The sequence below is a fragment of the Barbus barbus genome (genome assembly GCF_936440315.1).
Source record: "Barbus barbus genome assembly, chromosome: 39".
Lineage (NCBI taxonomy): Eukaryota > Metazoa > Chordata > Actinopteri > Cypriniformes > Cyprinidae > Barbus > Barbus barbus.
Genome location: NC_136717.1, coordinates 21,405,492 through 21,422,453, shown reverse-complemented (window position 1 = coordinate 21,422,453; position 16,962 = coordinate 21,405,492). Strand labels below are relative to the sequence as shown.

The 16,962-nt window shown below is 36.5% G+C and overlaps 1 protein-coding gene across 1 annotated transcript in view; it reads right to left on the bottom strand.

The window, feature by feature from the left end:
- The window catches only part of LOC306858270 (metallophosphoesterase domain-containing protein 1-like), a 35,035-nt gene that overhangs the window by 14,640 nt on the left and 3,433 nt on the right, over positions 1-16,962 (bottom strand). Inside the window, exon 4 of the mRNA XM_079398713.1 lies at positions 6,843-7,068. Within this exon, the coding sequence (XP_079254839.1) occupies positions 6,843-7,068 (226 nt within the window). The remainder of the gene's footprint in view (positions 1-6,842; positions 7,069-16,962) is intronic.

The window sequence follows — 16,962 nt, the reverse complement described above, 5'->3', positions numbered from 1 at the left end:
CCGGAAAAAGACACGAGAGAGGGAGGACAAGATGAATGCAGGATGGGTACCGACCATTGTATGGTCCGTCTTTTGCTTAATACGGTGTATAATTTATTCTTTGGATCATCTTTTTTTTCAATTTATGTCACAGTCGGATGCAGAACGCGACTGATAAAGTGGGTGACGTTATGGAGAAGGACAGAGATAAGCTGAATTAGCTTGTCTGTTTTGCAGGTAAACAGATTCAGCGTTTATGAGAATGTAAAGAAATTTCCTGGAGCTGCACACACTCACATATGTGTGAAGACTCAAGCGCGGTGTGAGAGAGGAGTTTTGCCTTGGAGACCAATTTACAGGTAACATCCAGCCAAGACACGAAGCCCCACAGTCAGTTGCTTTTAATAAAAAAGTTTATTTTTCTATCATGTTTCCAGCAGAATGACTGACACATGGAAATCGGACTGAAAATAGTGGAGTGCTGGAGTATTTGGTCCGCACCTTGAAGGCCCTTGATTCATGTCAAGATTCCCCAATGGAGCAAAGCATTAAGCTACAAGATAACCCTTGAGCCAATCCTCAATGTTTAGCTTTTTCCTTTCTTTTTTCTTCCGCAAAAAATTGTTTGTTGCTGATGTTTTAAAGCATAGCCAATAATTATGCATAATTTGCTGTTATCAGGGTCAGATATTAAAAAGGCTTTGAGTCAATACAGATTGTGTCAAAGCACTTAACAGTATCAAATTGGAGGATAGAGTGTCAGTAATAACAATATAAATCTATAATATATTATAATATTTTATTCTAGGCCTATCTAGTTACAGGTTTTAACACTATAGCAAATATTTAAATTTTTAATTCATATACATTTATATTTTTAATTCATATAAAGACTAATGGACAACAAACTGTTTTACATTATAGAAAAAAAAGTCCTCATAAAGGTTAGAAGTTGTTACAAAAAATAACTTTTTGGTACAACAAACTGAGTAACAATAATATGGTCCATTTTTTAATATTATATATTATTTTTTAATTATATATATATATATATATATATATATATATATATATATATATATATATATAATTTCTGACACTGAACATAACTATTATGTTGGTGGTGATGTTAGAAAAAATTATAATAATAAAATAATAAATAAATAGAATAAATAAATACATACACCCAGGACTATAGCCTTTCTAATGAATTAATTCCATCAAATTACATGACTGGACAACAAACTGGTCTTAAAAAAAAATAGTAAGGTAATATATGGAAGTTTTAAAAAAAAATCTAATTTCTTACACTGACAAGTACAATTACATTTGCATTTGTGTCTTGAAAATAAAACAGCTGTTTGAAGCTGAAATAAATTTGACCTTTCTCCTATTCTTGTACTATACTATCTTGCTACCAAGCAGCCTCATAAAAGACTATAATGCCCATGCCTGAAGCCCAAGACATGAATCATGTGAAAAAGCATTAAAAAAAAACAAGATCTTCCCAACTAGCTGGAAAGAGACAAGGTCAAATAACTTCTCAGTGTTTAGAGCAGCTAACTCAAGTGTGTGAGTGTGAGGGGTCTACATGACAGGACTAGGCCGCTCTCACACCCCCCTCTCCCTCAGGCATCTCAGATGTTAATTGAGGAGGTCCTCCTGTGGCCAGCCCTACATAGCCGAAGCGGTGAGCTCTTTTCCCCTTGGGGAGACACGACTGATACTGTACTAATCTCTCCTCTCTTCTCAAATCACTCTCCACATCAGCTGCCACTTTAATTAATTCACACAGACATGCCGACAAGGTCAAGCAGTTAAACGCTCTGTTTTATATATATCCACCACCACACTGGCCTCTTCCTCTCCATCATTAGGCTTAGTTCCTCCTCTTTTCCTTTTTAATCGCTCGCTTCGTCCAAATGAAGGGCCGTTCATTAGCGTCTCGTGCCGTGTCCCCTTCATCAGTGAAGAGGAGTCATCAAACACAAGGGAGCCAGGTACACCAAAACAGAAGAGAAGAGAAAAACGCACATCCTCTCTGTCTTTCGCTTTACTTTCTTTTTTGTTTTTTGTTTTGATGAGCTTCTTTAATTGGGCCACTACAGAGGCGAAGCAAATCCTCAATAATTAAAAAATCTAATTACGGAGTCTTTTGCATCTCTGGCATTAATTATTCCTCGTGGAGTCACTGGATAGCGAACATTTCTCCTATTTTCATTTCACTTTTACAAGCCGGGAAAAAAGTCTGTTTGCTTCTTTATGCTTTATCCCCTCCTCTTTTCGTTCTCTTCTCCTCCTCTTTGCAACTTTCTCAGGAGGACAAATGTTTTAATTGATCAATTGGTCATTGATCTTAAATAACATAATTAAAACTGCTTAAACATGTTAAATCTCACATGCATACAAACATATGGGATGAGCAGTATGACCAAAACAACTTCATATCATGAAGTCATCAAGAAAACTTGCTATGTAAAAATATTTTTTTAATTTAATAACATTTTAAATAAAACTATAAACAGTTTATATACTACAAAATTCATATATCACACTACTTTTTCTGTAATCTATTGAATTAAATACTAAAAGCTATTTTAAACACTAACTTTGTAATCCATAAAGGCTAAACGCTATAGCATCTCTAATGACTGAAACATGTCTACAATACCAGCATTGGTCACATGCCGTCATGCAAACCTACACATATATGTTAGCAATATTCAAGAATATTGTCGGTGATCATCTGTCTTTGCTTATAGATGCCCTGCTGTGCTATATAACAGCATAAGAAGCCCCCTGCTGCCCCTCAGAGCAAGAGAACGAGACAACTAGAAAGTGATTGACAAAACTGTTTTACTTAATCTCCTTTGCTTTTAATGATGTAGTCTGCAATTCAGAAAAACTGACAGCAAAGTAACGACCTAGCGGGTAGCACCACTTCTTCTCTTTTGTCATTTGCAAATCCTGTTCCTTCCCTTTTACCCATCATTTTATGTTGTCACTACACTTTCTCGGTTAAAGCTAAAATAATAATAAAATAAAATAGCACATTAACATAAATATAAAATCAATATAGATAAAACAGAATTTTTTTTTAATGAAAATTAGAGCACAGATTTGTGACATGGTTTAGATATCAGTTTGAACTCTAGAGGAGACATGAGATTGCTATAGTCTTTTTTTCTCTGGAGAAAAAAGTCTTACACTCACAATCTTAAAGAGAGCTCATTTACAGTTTTTTTTTTTCCTGTGGGTATTCCAGCAGTGTTACGAATTAATTTTACAGTATAAATTCTTTTCCAGTATGAATTAAATTCCAGTCACTTCCATTCCATTCCCTCCCTCTTCTAGCTTGTACTATTCTGGAAACTTTGTATTGCTAGAACTTTTTGTGTTATTGCTTGCCTCCTTAAGATGAATCACTTGGATAAAAGCGTCTGCTAAATGTCATTTTTAAATGAATATGCATCCAAAAAATGCATGCAATAATAAATGTTGTGCAAAATAGTAAAGCATGCCACACTGCAGGATACTGCTGACGTCATGTCAGCTTCCTAAATAAAACAGCAAAAAGTCCAAAAATGCCACTTTTGGCTTTGCACACTGTGCATAAACAAAGGCAAACCATCACAATCTTATTTACCACCAAAAGTCTTTTAATTTCAATGCAACTTCATTTTAATTTTAATCTGCACTTTTCCCAATTACCTTCTACCTGCTCTTTTACTGCCGGTGCATAAACATTCAGCTAGCAGCTTTCCACGGACGGTAACCCCCCGCAGGGCACACAGGATGTGTTTGTGTTCACCAAGCATCATCGTGACTTGTCACCGTGTCTGTGAGTAACCGTCCATATGAGCGCATACGCAGGAGATGTGGGAAAGTTTAAGCTGTGTGTGCGCGAGTGTGTTTAGCTCAGAGCGATATGTGCTGTGGGTCCTACACATTGTTTGTGCTTCACGCTCTCTGAAAGGGACAGCCATTCTTAATACTACATCCACTCACACTGGCTCACACACACATGCACACAAATAGGAACAAACACACCACGTGTCTCTGCATTTGCAGATCTGCGGATGACAAATGACTTGTAAACTTGCATTAGCGTCAGCAGAACAGAAAAACACGCCACATGTTTCCCCCATGCAGTTCTTTTCATTCCAGAATCACCGCATGACAAATAGTCAGGATTTAGGAAAGAATGCAACGTGCCAAGATCTCATTTAGCCCAGCAGAGAGAGCGCGTGTGCGTGAAAGCATGCAGATTACGAGTAAGGATGGGTCCAACAACCGGCTAGTTGATTAGAGAGGTCGACTAGTCTCAGACGTTTTCTTATTTATTATTATACTTTTTCTATTTTAGTAGAGGTACTTAATTTAGCGTTTCATCTGCAGGGTACCACCCTGGGTTTAATACACTGCTGCTACAGCCATATATATATGCAGATGGACGTCTTTGGCCATTGCCATCAAGACTCATGTTGTTTTTCTAACATCTTGCGCCATGAGCTCTGTTTTTAAGACAGTGTCAAGTTTCAAATTATTTATATTTTATAATAATAATAATAAATATTAGTAGTATTACCCTACCTCTAAAACAAACTTTTTGAACTTTTTCAAATAAAAAATGTATAAAATTAATTATTAGTAATTAAAATTACTATAACAATAATAACTGTTATATATATATATATATATATATATATATAAAATTTATATTAATAATAATTACTAATTACTGTTATACTTTAAAATTATATTAAAATATATCTTTCTTTCTTTTACATTTATTACTTTTAATATGAACAAATTACAAATAGAGACAGATCCTAAAACACTTTTACTTTGAAAGAAATTATTTAGCCCATTTATTAAGCATGCGTCCAAAATGCCCAAACTGTGTTTGAACTGCTCTCAGCGACTCTACAAACCCACTGTCAGAAACCATATGTGCAAAAATGTACTTATACCATTAGAATCAAATCTGCGAGTATTGTACAATTACGGTTACAAAAGCTTAACCGAGGCAGTACTCTCAAAATGTACTGAACTTCTGAGTATTTGGATGAACAACATACTGTAAGCTCTGTTCCAAAACCTACAGCCTACATAGCCAGTTGCCTTCTAAAGTGACATTTTAATTGAAATGGAACCTCATAAGTGACTGACTTGGAATACTATTATTATATTAGGAATACCTTAGAATTTTTTTTCCCAATTCATTCTGGGATTGTTTTTGCTGTGAAGGATACATGTGATGATGAGAATCTGGCCAAAACGAGGTATCAAATAAGTTGCCTACTATTTGGAACAGCCTTGACACTTAATGCATCTTAAAATACAGCCTCAATAGACAGCTTTGGGAACAGAACAATAAATGAAGAAGCCAAAAAGTTGGAGATGAAGTAATAAGGAGATGGACGACTCTACTGAGCGATGCAGTGCTGCACAGATCATAGACAGCCATCGCCCGCAGCAACACAGGCGACAGACCACTCTGCCCCAGTGTGGCGTAACGTCTTCGGTGACAGGAGGACAGAAATTAATGTAGCACTAGATGGACTGACACAGAGGGAGATGATGATAAAAGACAGGGAGAAGCTCACAGACGCACTTTCTGTCCGTCTTCCCCTATGGCGGAATGCTATTACCAGATCTCAGCGGTTTTATTAGGTCCGTATGGTGTAAACACACATACACACAAGCACGCTGGCACGAGATGAGGATTTCTGTCAGGACATATCGGAGTGGATTAGTATTAGATGGTTTTAATCTAGCTCGTGAGTTCATGACTGTTGTAAACACCATCAGCTTGACAAGCCACACACACATAAATAAACGCTTATTTATCAACTTTTATGTTGTAAGAGCTTACTGTGATATTTGCAGAAGCTGCCTGTCAGTGAATACACCTTAGATGGGCTCCACACACACACACACACACTCACTTTACACCTCTCACACATAGCTATAAAATGAGAACATAATATCGATTTCTATTGTTGGTTGTTCACTAACAAACCAAACCCTAACCCCAAAAAGAAAACTATTTTGTAATAAAAATGCTATTTATTTAAAAATAAATTGATAGCTACTTTAAAATAATAATAGTAATAATAAACATAATAATTTAATCATTTAAAACACTACACTACCTCAAAAAATAAATAAACTTAAAACAAACACAAATAATTAATTAATTAATTTATTTATTATAAATAATGTTAATAATATTACAAATTATTATAAAATATTATTAATAAAAATAATCAGTGATAATAAATTCTTAATATTTATAATACTAATTATTAGTATTCTTTCTAATTATTATTAAAATATCTATTTTGATGAATTATCTTTCACATTTATGGCTTTTAATATAAACATGTTAAAATACAATTACTAAAGACACACTTTTAGTTATAAAAGAAAGCATAATTTAGACCATAATTTAGACCCTAATTTAGACCGACACCTCCGTGTGGTTTCATTGCATTTTACTATTCTCGAAAATTCATTTTTTGCTTAGAAAATACACCCACACACACTGTTGTGCAGGCCAAAGTCATTTCGAAAACAATTACCTGGCATGCAGTTACAAAACATCTGTGTTTATACATAGAACTCAGGGTCTACAAGTCACACAAACACCCACACTTATTAACACACACTGGCACTGAGGTAAATCACAGGACATGGAGGGGTGGCAAAAGAAGAGTTAACAAAAGAGATAGACAAAATGTGGGAAGAAGGAGCAAAAAATGAGGAAGACTTGAGGGGGAAGGGACAACACAACAACATATGGCGACAAACATGGTGACAGGAAGACTTGAGAAAGCGTGCGAGAGAGAGAGACTCACCACGGTGAGCCGTATATGCGGAAGCCCCTGACGGTAACATCAGAGTCCTGCAGGTAGATGCAGTTGGTGAGCAGGGACTGAACATTCTCGTAGTTCTCCGGCTTGAGTTTGGAGGCCGAAGGAAAGTAGTAGAAATCCTGTTTTATCAGGTCCGCCATAAACTCCTGATCGAACGTCAGCTCGTGGTTCCCAGCTATAACGATTTTTATCTCGTAAGGTAGAGTACCTGAGGAAAGCGAAAACAGCTATCATGATAAAGTGCCTAGATTAAAAGAGTATCATTGGTTATTTTTCAAATATTTGCAATGTTAAGTAAATGCACATCTCCCACACTTTTTACTAGCAAATTTCTATAACTACCCAAGTCATTGTGGTGATAAGGCCTTTTATGAATCATTTTATAGACAATGCACTCAAAAAAGCTATGTGAATAGCTAGCATAACTAGAAAATTCAATATACACAGCAATTTTATTACACCGCGTATGGTTCAAAAACGCAACCATACCAGCTTTAAATAATTTTGCACCAGTGAGACAAAATCTGCAGACTTTTTGCATTTTCTACACTGAATTTTGAGGAAACATCTGCAAAAAAATAAATACCTGTTTAACCAAAAGTGACCAAATAAAATACCTGTTTAACTAAAACAGAGTTTAGAGATCCTTCAATTTTAATGGTAGCTGAAAGCATAATCAAATTAACCAAAATATTTAATAAATGAACACATAAGGGGAAGGGGGATGTATAGCGTTGTGAATGACAGGCGGATGAATACTGTGGAAATCTGCGCTGCTTTCTGCAGACACAGATGCCGAGTGGGCCTGCCAATAAGGTGGGCTACACCATTCTCCTTGAGGTATTAAGTTGGTTGAGTTTGTGTTTTTCCGTTTGCAATAAATCAAGACTCTTAAACAACTTGTTTTCGGCTTTTCTCTGAAACAATGGAAATTAAAATGGCACTTCATAATTCTGACATCAATAAACGCACAGATATTATTACTCCTTGTTCCATCTTCGTCTCCATCTTTTCACGGTTCTATAAAATTTTCACTGCACCAGGGAGCGAACCTGTCCACGCCTGACAAACACAAAGACAGTCTGTCCCCACAAATCTCCTCTCTCCAAATCGCTCTCCCCGCAGCCCTGTGGATCTGAGGCGAAATCACGCCAAACATCTGGAAATGTTCCCTTTATTTGAAAAGTGTCATAAAAGAGATGAGATGCGTCAGAAAGTGTAAGGTTTGAGGTGTGACGGAGAGTTCAGTCAGCCTGTGTTTTGACAATTACGCAGCCAAGCGCGTCCCTGAAAAGCGGCAATTAAATTGTGGGCGGGAAGGATGTGGGGGGTGCTGGTTTTGAGGACCTACAAAAAAAAAAAATGACAGAGCGCACACACACACGGTCCCTCGCACATGCTTATGCTCAAAACGTGTGACTTAACAGCAATTTGCCTGACACTTAACACATGCACAATGCTCCACGGCACCTCTAAAAATCTGCGGCCATAAGCACAATTTTACCATCACTGGGAGATGATCGTAAAGGTAAGACATGGGCAAAATTTGAGAGTTTTATGTGTGTATGGCAGATGCTTCACAAGAATCAGCACAGGAGTTTTGGAGATTTAAAGCCTCCTTCCAGAGGCAAAGATCTGATGTCTTTTATGGTTGCTCAACACTTTTGTAATACACGTAATAAAGAACTACCTTCCAGCTCAATCGTTTGCTTTACCGTGATATGATTTGATTTCCAAGCAGATTTAAGAGAGTTCATATCTTCTAATGCATGTCAAATCCATAATTCAACATCAATTTCTCAGAGAGCTGTCAATACACCCTCTATATTGCACAGCTCTATGGAATACTTCATTCTGATTGGTCTTAGCATTTTGTTGCACCCGGCAACAGATTTGCTGCATGCTTTCTTAGTTTTAAATATCTTGTATCACTATGCAGTCTGTTTCTGCTAGTATAATAAATATTTAATATATATTAGGCAAATATCCATGTGAAAAGTGGAACAATGTACAGTTAGCTGTTTATTTTTGCAAAAGAAATCCCTTCAGAGTCACACTAGATCCATTACATCAGGGTCCCGATCACACTGTCAGGGTTTATTTTGTGACTATACATTGTACTTTACCTCAATGGTTCTCAACTGATTTTGGTTTAAAACCCAGATATTATATTCAAAATGATCTAGCATGTAAAAAATAAAAAAATAAAATAGAGGTTAATTAGATACACAGCCTGTCAACAAAAAGATACAAGGATGGGATTTTAAAAGTTGATAAGCCTGTTTATCTTGTCATCTTAATTATTCACTCTTATATGCTTAGTTGCATTGTGCAGTATTATTTTTATTTAGCATTGCTTTTCCCTGCCATCCGCAACCCTGTTTTTTGGGATCACGATCCACCAGTTCTCCTTCTGCTCATCAATATTCTCACCACATAAAGTCATTTGTTAACGTGCATCTTCGCATCCAAAAAGAGATAAGTATTCCATATTGTGTTTATGTTGTGCACCATCGGTTTCACATACATGTGTAGGCACTGCAAAAGTGTGAAAATCTCCCAGTGCATATGTTCATCTCCGTGCACTCATTGCCTTTCTTTTCTCTCCTTCTTGTGCTCCCTTTCTCTCTCATATAGATTCCACAAACAGCCCGACTCCTTCAAAGGCAGAATTACAGAGAGAATCACCATTTTACAATGGAGTCATTCTCTTAGAAACACAAAGCATAAAAAAAAGTCTTTGGAAGCAATCAATCACACAAATACAAAACGCCAGCAAGAGGGAGGATGGAAAAGACGAGCCCAAAGCTTTTGTGATGAGAAGGAGCGGGAAACGGGAAAGAAAAAAGCATGCCGATTTCAGCCCAAAACGCCTAATCCGGACACACGGACGAATGTGTGCTGCTTGTTGTTATTAGTTTCTATCTTCTTGGGCCCTTTGTCTTTGATTTCAAAAGCACTTTCAAGGTGGCAATAGCTTAAATTTCACTGTGAATCTGACAGACAGCTTCTGTTCTTTTCACTTCAAAAAGAGCGCAATTAAAGCGGATGAATGCAGGCCCGTGCGTGTTCACACAGACACATACATGCAGTGAGAATAGCATGTTCAACAACTCAGACACACACACACACACACACACACACAAGCACTTGTCATACAAAATGTGTCATTCTTAAACATGTCTTGTGAGCTGCAACATTGACATATTTGTGTGTGGTGTGGACCATTAGAATCAGGGTTTTAGAGGTGCATAAGCCCAGAGGAAGTGTCCGGATTTGAGTGCTATTGTCATTTCTGTTCTGGTGGGTGGTCTTTGGACTTTGATGGAGCAAATCCTCCAACCTCCAAAATTCAGAGCTCATTCAAGAGGATTATGGTGCTGTCTCGAGCTGTGTGTGTGATGCTGCAGACATTCCGCGAGACGTTTGCCACCTACATGATACGTGCACTTTCTTGTAAGTTGGCTGGCTGAGAAAGCATCAGCCAACAACATCACTGTGCATTTAACACATATGCCACAAATGAAATTTAATCATGGCATATTGTGAAAAAAAGGAAAATCACAGAGCTTGAGAGTACATGACATTTTGTCATATTTAGCCAAAAGACTGTCAAAGACTGTTAAAACTGTCATGTTGCATTTGCAGTGCATTCACTATAGATAAATAATTAATGTCACTACAATACATCAAAAGGAAAATATGAAAATACCAGCCTCTCTTTATAAAGTTTCTCTGTTTATCACAGCGTTCATCATTCGATATTCATATTTTGAGTTTTTAACAGATTTTTTAAACTTCCTATACATCCAAAAGTGAAAACACTGGTGCTGATTGATTAAATGTTTTGTTTAGTTTGTTTATCCTAATTCAGGATTGTTTTAACAAAAGAACAAACTGTAGATAATATCAGAATCAAAAACTGTGACGGTGCTGATTGGTTGATTTTATATGAATACAGCTTTCTGACTACAAGTGCATTACAGGCCCATTCATTTTTTTTCCACTATCATTTTAAATTCATGCTTTTAAGATGTTTATGTCTATGTAAACGCCCTCTTCACATGTGAAATGGGTAGCAATGCTTTGCTGTGTGAGCTGTGGGTTTTTTGGTTTGCACCATCCCATACTTCAATAACAGCTACTTTGCAAAGTATCAACAGATTCATAAAAAAATCTGTGAAATGTGCCACTTGAAGTGCAAAGTTCAAATGTGGGCGGTCATGTATTTGTCTATTTGAAGTTAATGAAGTACAGAACGAAAATAGTTTTTTTAAGCTTAGTTTCAATAGATGGGCTTTTTGGACTGAGTTCTGAAAAACAGAGTTCATGTTTTCATAGTGCATCAAACACTTTTATTTTAAAGGATCAAGGGAGATTTGATTTCTCATGATATGACCCCTTTTAAAGCATATTTGTGACACCTGATTTATTTGGTACATGCTTCTCACTTGTTTCAACCTTTGGGTTTGCCCTATTCCCTCTTTTTAGATCTTTTTTCAGTCCATAATCCCGGCTCAACAGAAAACATTGATGCTTTGAAGAAGTGGAGTGAAGAATCTTTCTGCCAACGTGCACAAACACAAACAGTGTAGGTGTTCTTTGTGTTTCTTCATGTGCCCATGTGAAATGTAAACATACAGTATTATAAGAAGAACACACACACACACACACACACACACACACACACACACACACACACACACAGCATCCACCCTTGCATAAGCATTCAGTCTCAAACACAAACTCACACACAGGTGGCAGGGCACAAGGTGAGAACATAAACTGGATATAAAACTACATGTCTGAATATAACTGTACATAAAACAACAGGGATGCAGAATTGAAAATTACAATTTTCTCTTTAAATACTCTTTTTTTTCTGTCCAGAATGCTTTTACTTTATGAGAAAAAGTAAATTTCTCTTTTCTTGTTTTTACATTAGAAAATTTTAGTCTGCTCCTAATCATACTTCAAAATACCTGAAGAATGAGTTTTGTAGTGGTCACTATGAATTGTAATTTCATAAAGAGAAATACATCTTTCAAAATTTCTCCTTTGTTTTCCAATAAAAGCGCACAGTTAAATAATGACAGAAATGTAATTTTTGGGCTAGATATTCTATTACTTTTTATATTAATATTCCATGTAAAAAGCAAGAAAAGCATTTAAGAAAAAGATAAGATGTTACAGTACTAAACAAATGATATGCTGTACACACACAGGTCCATAGACCAAAAGCATTCAACCACAAAACTACACAAAGATTTCATCATTGTCTGAGATTGTTTTACACTTTAAGAGAAAACCCGTAAAGGAGTGTCAAGCTTAATAATCCACAGCTAAACCTTCAGCTGAGTAAACCCATGGGAGGGTGAAAAAAAACACAAAAAAAGAGAGCTGTAGAGCTTGAAGGGAGAAAAAGGGAGAGCACATTAAAGTTTCATGACGGTTTTCTCTCCAGATACAGACCAGAGAGGGAGAACGGAGGGAAAACTCCAAAGTTGAGAGGAGAGAGAGGGAAAAGAAAAGGAGTGAGAAAGGTGTAAACTTTTCTCCCAAGATTCTTCCACCCCACACACTCGAACACACGTCTCACACAGCCCACGCAGCTGTCACATCACCATTGGGCTAATCTATTATTCATAATGTGGACAGGACAGAACAAGATGGGAGAACTCCTGAACCTTCCTGACCTGAGAGAAAGAAAAATATATTATCCATTTCAACCCTGGTCTGCACATATTGACTTACACACAGAAAAAGTGTATAAGAAACAATGCAAGAACAGAATCATACTCAAAATTCAGCCTTGGTTTAAATTCTCTTAAACTTACAGAAATTCCTGTGAAAAACCTTTGAGTGCTCAAACAAGCTAACTTAATCTGAAATTGGACTGAAAGTCCACTACTACTGAAGTCTGTGCTGACATAACTTACTAAAACTATTGATGGTTTTCTTCAGCAAAACACCCTGCCAGTCCAGCAGATTTCAGCCATGTCTATGATCTTCAGAAAGGTTGTAGTATCACTTGTGATTACTGGGAATTCCTGTCAGATCTTTCCTTTTACGCAGTTCTTGAAAGATCCAAGAAATGATCCTGCAGCATGTTCTCCGGTCGGTGTAAGCCCGAAGGATACAAGAGGAAGAGTTTTCTTGCACTAGTACAGTTGTTGAGCAGGCAAAAACAAATGATTCAAGACCGATAAACACAAACGGAGACCTGTGAATAGGGCTGTCGCGGTGAAGGAATTTCCCTTGTGGTAATTTTGAGTGGCTCAATAGCGCGGTATGCATTATTACCACACACAAACACACACACACACACATATTCACATACACACATATATATATATATATATATAACTGTGTGTATGTGTTAAGATGTAACGAGGTCATATTTAGAAACCAATGAAACCGAAACTAATGCCGATTTCACACTGCACGATTTTCAAACTCGTCGGATCGCCGTTGTTTTCACACTGCATGACTATCTGGGGTAGCATTCAGTCGCTGCTGTTTTCACATTGCACGATGGATCGGCGACAGGGGGTTTACATTGCACGATTACACAATAGGAAGAATCGCAGACAACTCTGTCTGATCCGCAAACTACGTTTCACAGCAATGCATCGATGTTAAGACAGATTTCGTTTTCCTTGGACATGACAACCCGTTTTCACAAATATACATGACTCGGCCTGAAGGACAGACACAGGCACAGTTATTATATGCGAGTTCGGGCTTCTTTTTTTGTAACGTTGCGGTAAAAAATGTTTTTGTAAAGTTGCAGTTATTTGGGCTTATTTTAAAAAATATGGTTGCTTGTTAGGGAAATCTGACAAGCAACTTCGTTTCTTTATTTATGTTCGCCGTATTCTCCAATACATAGATTGACACTCTGTCTGCTGGCAGTTAATAGCCAACCAGTTCAATAATTAGTGCCGTAGCGTAATTTGCCAAATGTTCCGCCCCCTCATTGGAGAAAAATCACATTCAAAAAAGCAGACGCGTGACACTGTAATCCAAACGATGATAGAAGTAGATCGTAGAGGAGTGGGATGACTTTCTTTTAGCCTAATTGTTACAATGTTTTTGTAATGTAGTAATTATCACGGGCTGTAATAAAAAACAAGTAGTCATATCCTAATACTGAGTAAATACATTTGGTTCGAATAGCCTGGTATGGCAAGATGTCTTAAAATGTATTTCTTTTTTTAACATTTAAACTTAGACCACATTATTAGATTACCTTTTAACTTCATGAATACACATAAATGACAGCTTAATGATTTTTAAAAATCTTTTTAATAATATTATATAATATTACATTTTTTAATATAATATGTAATATAATTTAATATAATATTTTTGTGGCATTTTGTTTTTTTAAGTAATTTATTTGATAGTTATGTATACATTATTTTATTTTAAATGTAAGAAAAACCTGTTTTTGACCTCAAAATAAAGTACTTTCTCTCGGCATATGACTGTGGGGACGAACAGTTTTGTGGTGCTTGGAATTCTTTAAAATTAATTAAAAAAAATATTGCCACATTGATGGCTCAAGAAGGTGTAATTGTTCAAATAACACATTGTTTCATTTTAAAATATATATAAAAAAATTGTAACCAAGTGTTTTTCCAAGTGTAATATTTATGTAAAGGCTAGGGACAGAAAAATGGACATTTCCATAGAATGACCTCTATACATTTTAGGCTATAAATATGTGGCATGTTACAGCCCCCCTTTGAAGCTCTTGTGTTTTTCTCCTTTTCCATCTCTCCAATCCTATTCTGCTCACAGGTGATTGGAGACGAGTTTTGTTCCCACTTTTGTTGCAGTTTGCTAATTTTTGTAAAATAGCTTCTGGTTTTGCTTTTCAGATAAAAGAGTGGTTTCAGTGTAATATGTTGCAGGCTCATTTATTGGTAATAAATTATTGATAATAAATAATATTGATTATAATAAATCATCAAAAAAAAATATTGGGCTTGTTTTTGAAGCTGCAGTTGCTTATTTGCCTCGTGAGAGTTGGCAACTGGACGCAGGTAATCGCACGCGATCAGTCGATCTCTCTCTCATTCGCTGTTTGTTTAGGCTTGTTAAGTGCAAATTTACTGAGCCTCTGTACAAATCAGCATGGTACACATTGTTATCATTACTAATATGCAGTACACATGCACGAAGTGTAAAACGAGAAGGGCGTGACCTTAAGAAAAAGAAAACAGAAATATTGCGGTTGCTGCGGTTGTTGCATTCCTCTGCGGTTATGCTCGTCAATAGCGTGGTATTGCAATATTGCGGTTATCGCGGCAACCCTACCTGTGAAGATATAGATTTGCTTTAAATGCGCTTCGACACTTCTGCTACACATTCATATATTAGCAGCACTGTTAATTCATGAACATCTGTACTTCCTAACGGTTTCTTCATTCTAGTTCAAATTAACTGGTTGGGCAGACATACAGGCAAATGAGACAACGCTGTAATCATTTCTCACATGAGTGAAAAATAAGCATTTTTGTCATCTTGTCAAAAGACAAAAACACTCTTTTCATAAATAATAAAAAATTTAAAAGTACATTATGTAAATGACCACTAACTTAAGAATGGACATCTACAGGTCACAAGAGTGGTCAAATGGTCAAAAGGCTGCAGCGACAATATAATCATGAGCAGTAGCGTATGTCAATTAATAAATGTAATAAATCATATATATGAATTATTACTTAGGAAAGCCTATAATTGAAGATAAAAAAACACATTATTTTGGCAGATTACAACAAGTGGCAAATTATTAATTTCCATATTACTGATCATAAATCCACAGCAATCTATTCTGCAATGTTTTTGTGTATGTAAACACACACAAGGTAGACATCTTTGATTGCTGTGACACATCTTACTGTTTATTTCCAGTGTCTCACACCATGAGTGCCATTTTATTATAGCATCCAGCTGTGCTAAAACACACAATATAGTAACAACTATGACACATAACACCAGTTTACTAAGCTATTCCAGTTTTACCCTACCTGATAACTAGAGTTTAGACTACACTACGTTCCACTACAATACACAAATTCATGCACTTCCTGACCTTCTCAGAGTTGCTTTATTGCACGCTGTATTCACCATGCCTACTTTGAGGTCTAAGGTGATAAGTACCCCAACTGGCTAAAATATTAAAGCTGACAAGTTCAAGCAGTCTCGAAGAACCCAGACAAAAAGAGAGGGAACAGATTTTGCAAAAACATTACAGTGTGGAAGCAAAAAATATAACTATAAGTAAAAAGGCCATGAGACTAGGTTAGAGTTAAGAGCATCACTATATGAGGAGGTCCGTGTGAGACTGTGTGTTTTTGCACACACTTTAAAGTATTGTGAGGTAAAAAGTAAATCATATCTCTAAGGATTGTTGCTGGATAAAGAAAGGATGCATGTGCGCTGCGAGTTTTCTCAGATACACAGGAGCAAAGATACAGAGATGAGAAAAAGAACCACGTTATAAATATTTATACAGAGACAAACGCGAGAACAAAAGCGAGAACTTCCTTTTTGGCACAGGGACGGTGTGCCAGAAAGAAAGAGAGAGGCAGGACAGCAGAGAATCAATAGCGGGAAAGAAGATGAGACACACGAGCGGGAGTCTTAATCTGACTGGTGTCTCCTGCACCCCGCTGACTAACCTCCATCCACCCATCCAGATCTCCTGCTTTCTATTCCCTCTCCTGAAACAACACCAGTCATCCTTCTGATCCTCCTTATTACTGAGCCAGCCTCATCTTTTTGGACATGCACATGTGTACATAGCAGTTAAAAAAAGTATCATGACAATGAGCTCTACATAAACCTCCATATTCTCCTTGTGATAAAAGGACTTTTATCAAAGGCTGTTTTTTTCAGGATTATTCAGTTTTATTGCCTATCAAGATATTAAATGATAAAATTAACAATAACAATTTATATAAAAAAAAGGCTTTTGAGTTTATACATTAGGCAGGTTTATGAACAATATCACTGACATGTAAATATATCTATTGTAGCTGACATCAAAAAGCTATGAAGGTTCAGAATTAGCTGTTTTGCATCTCAGTTA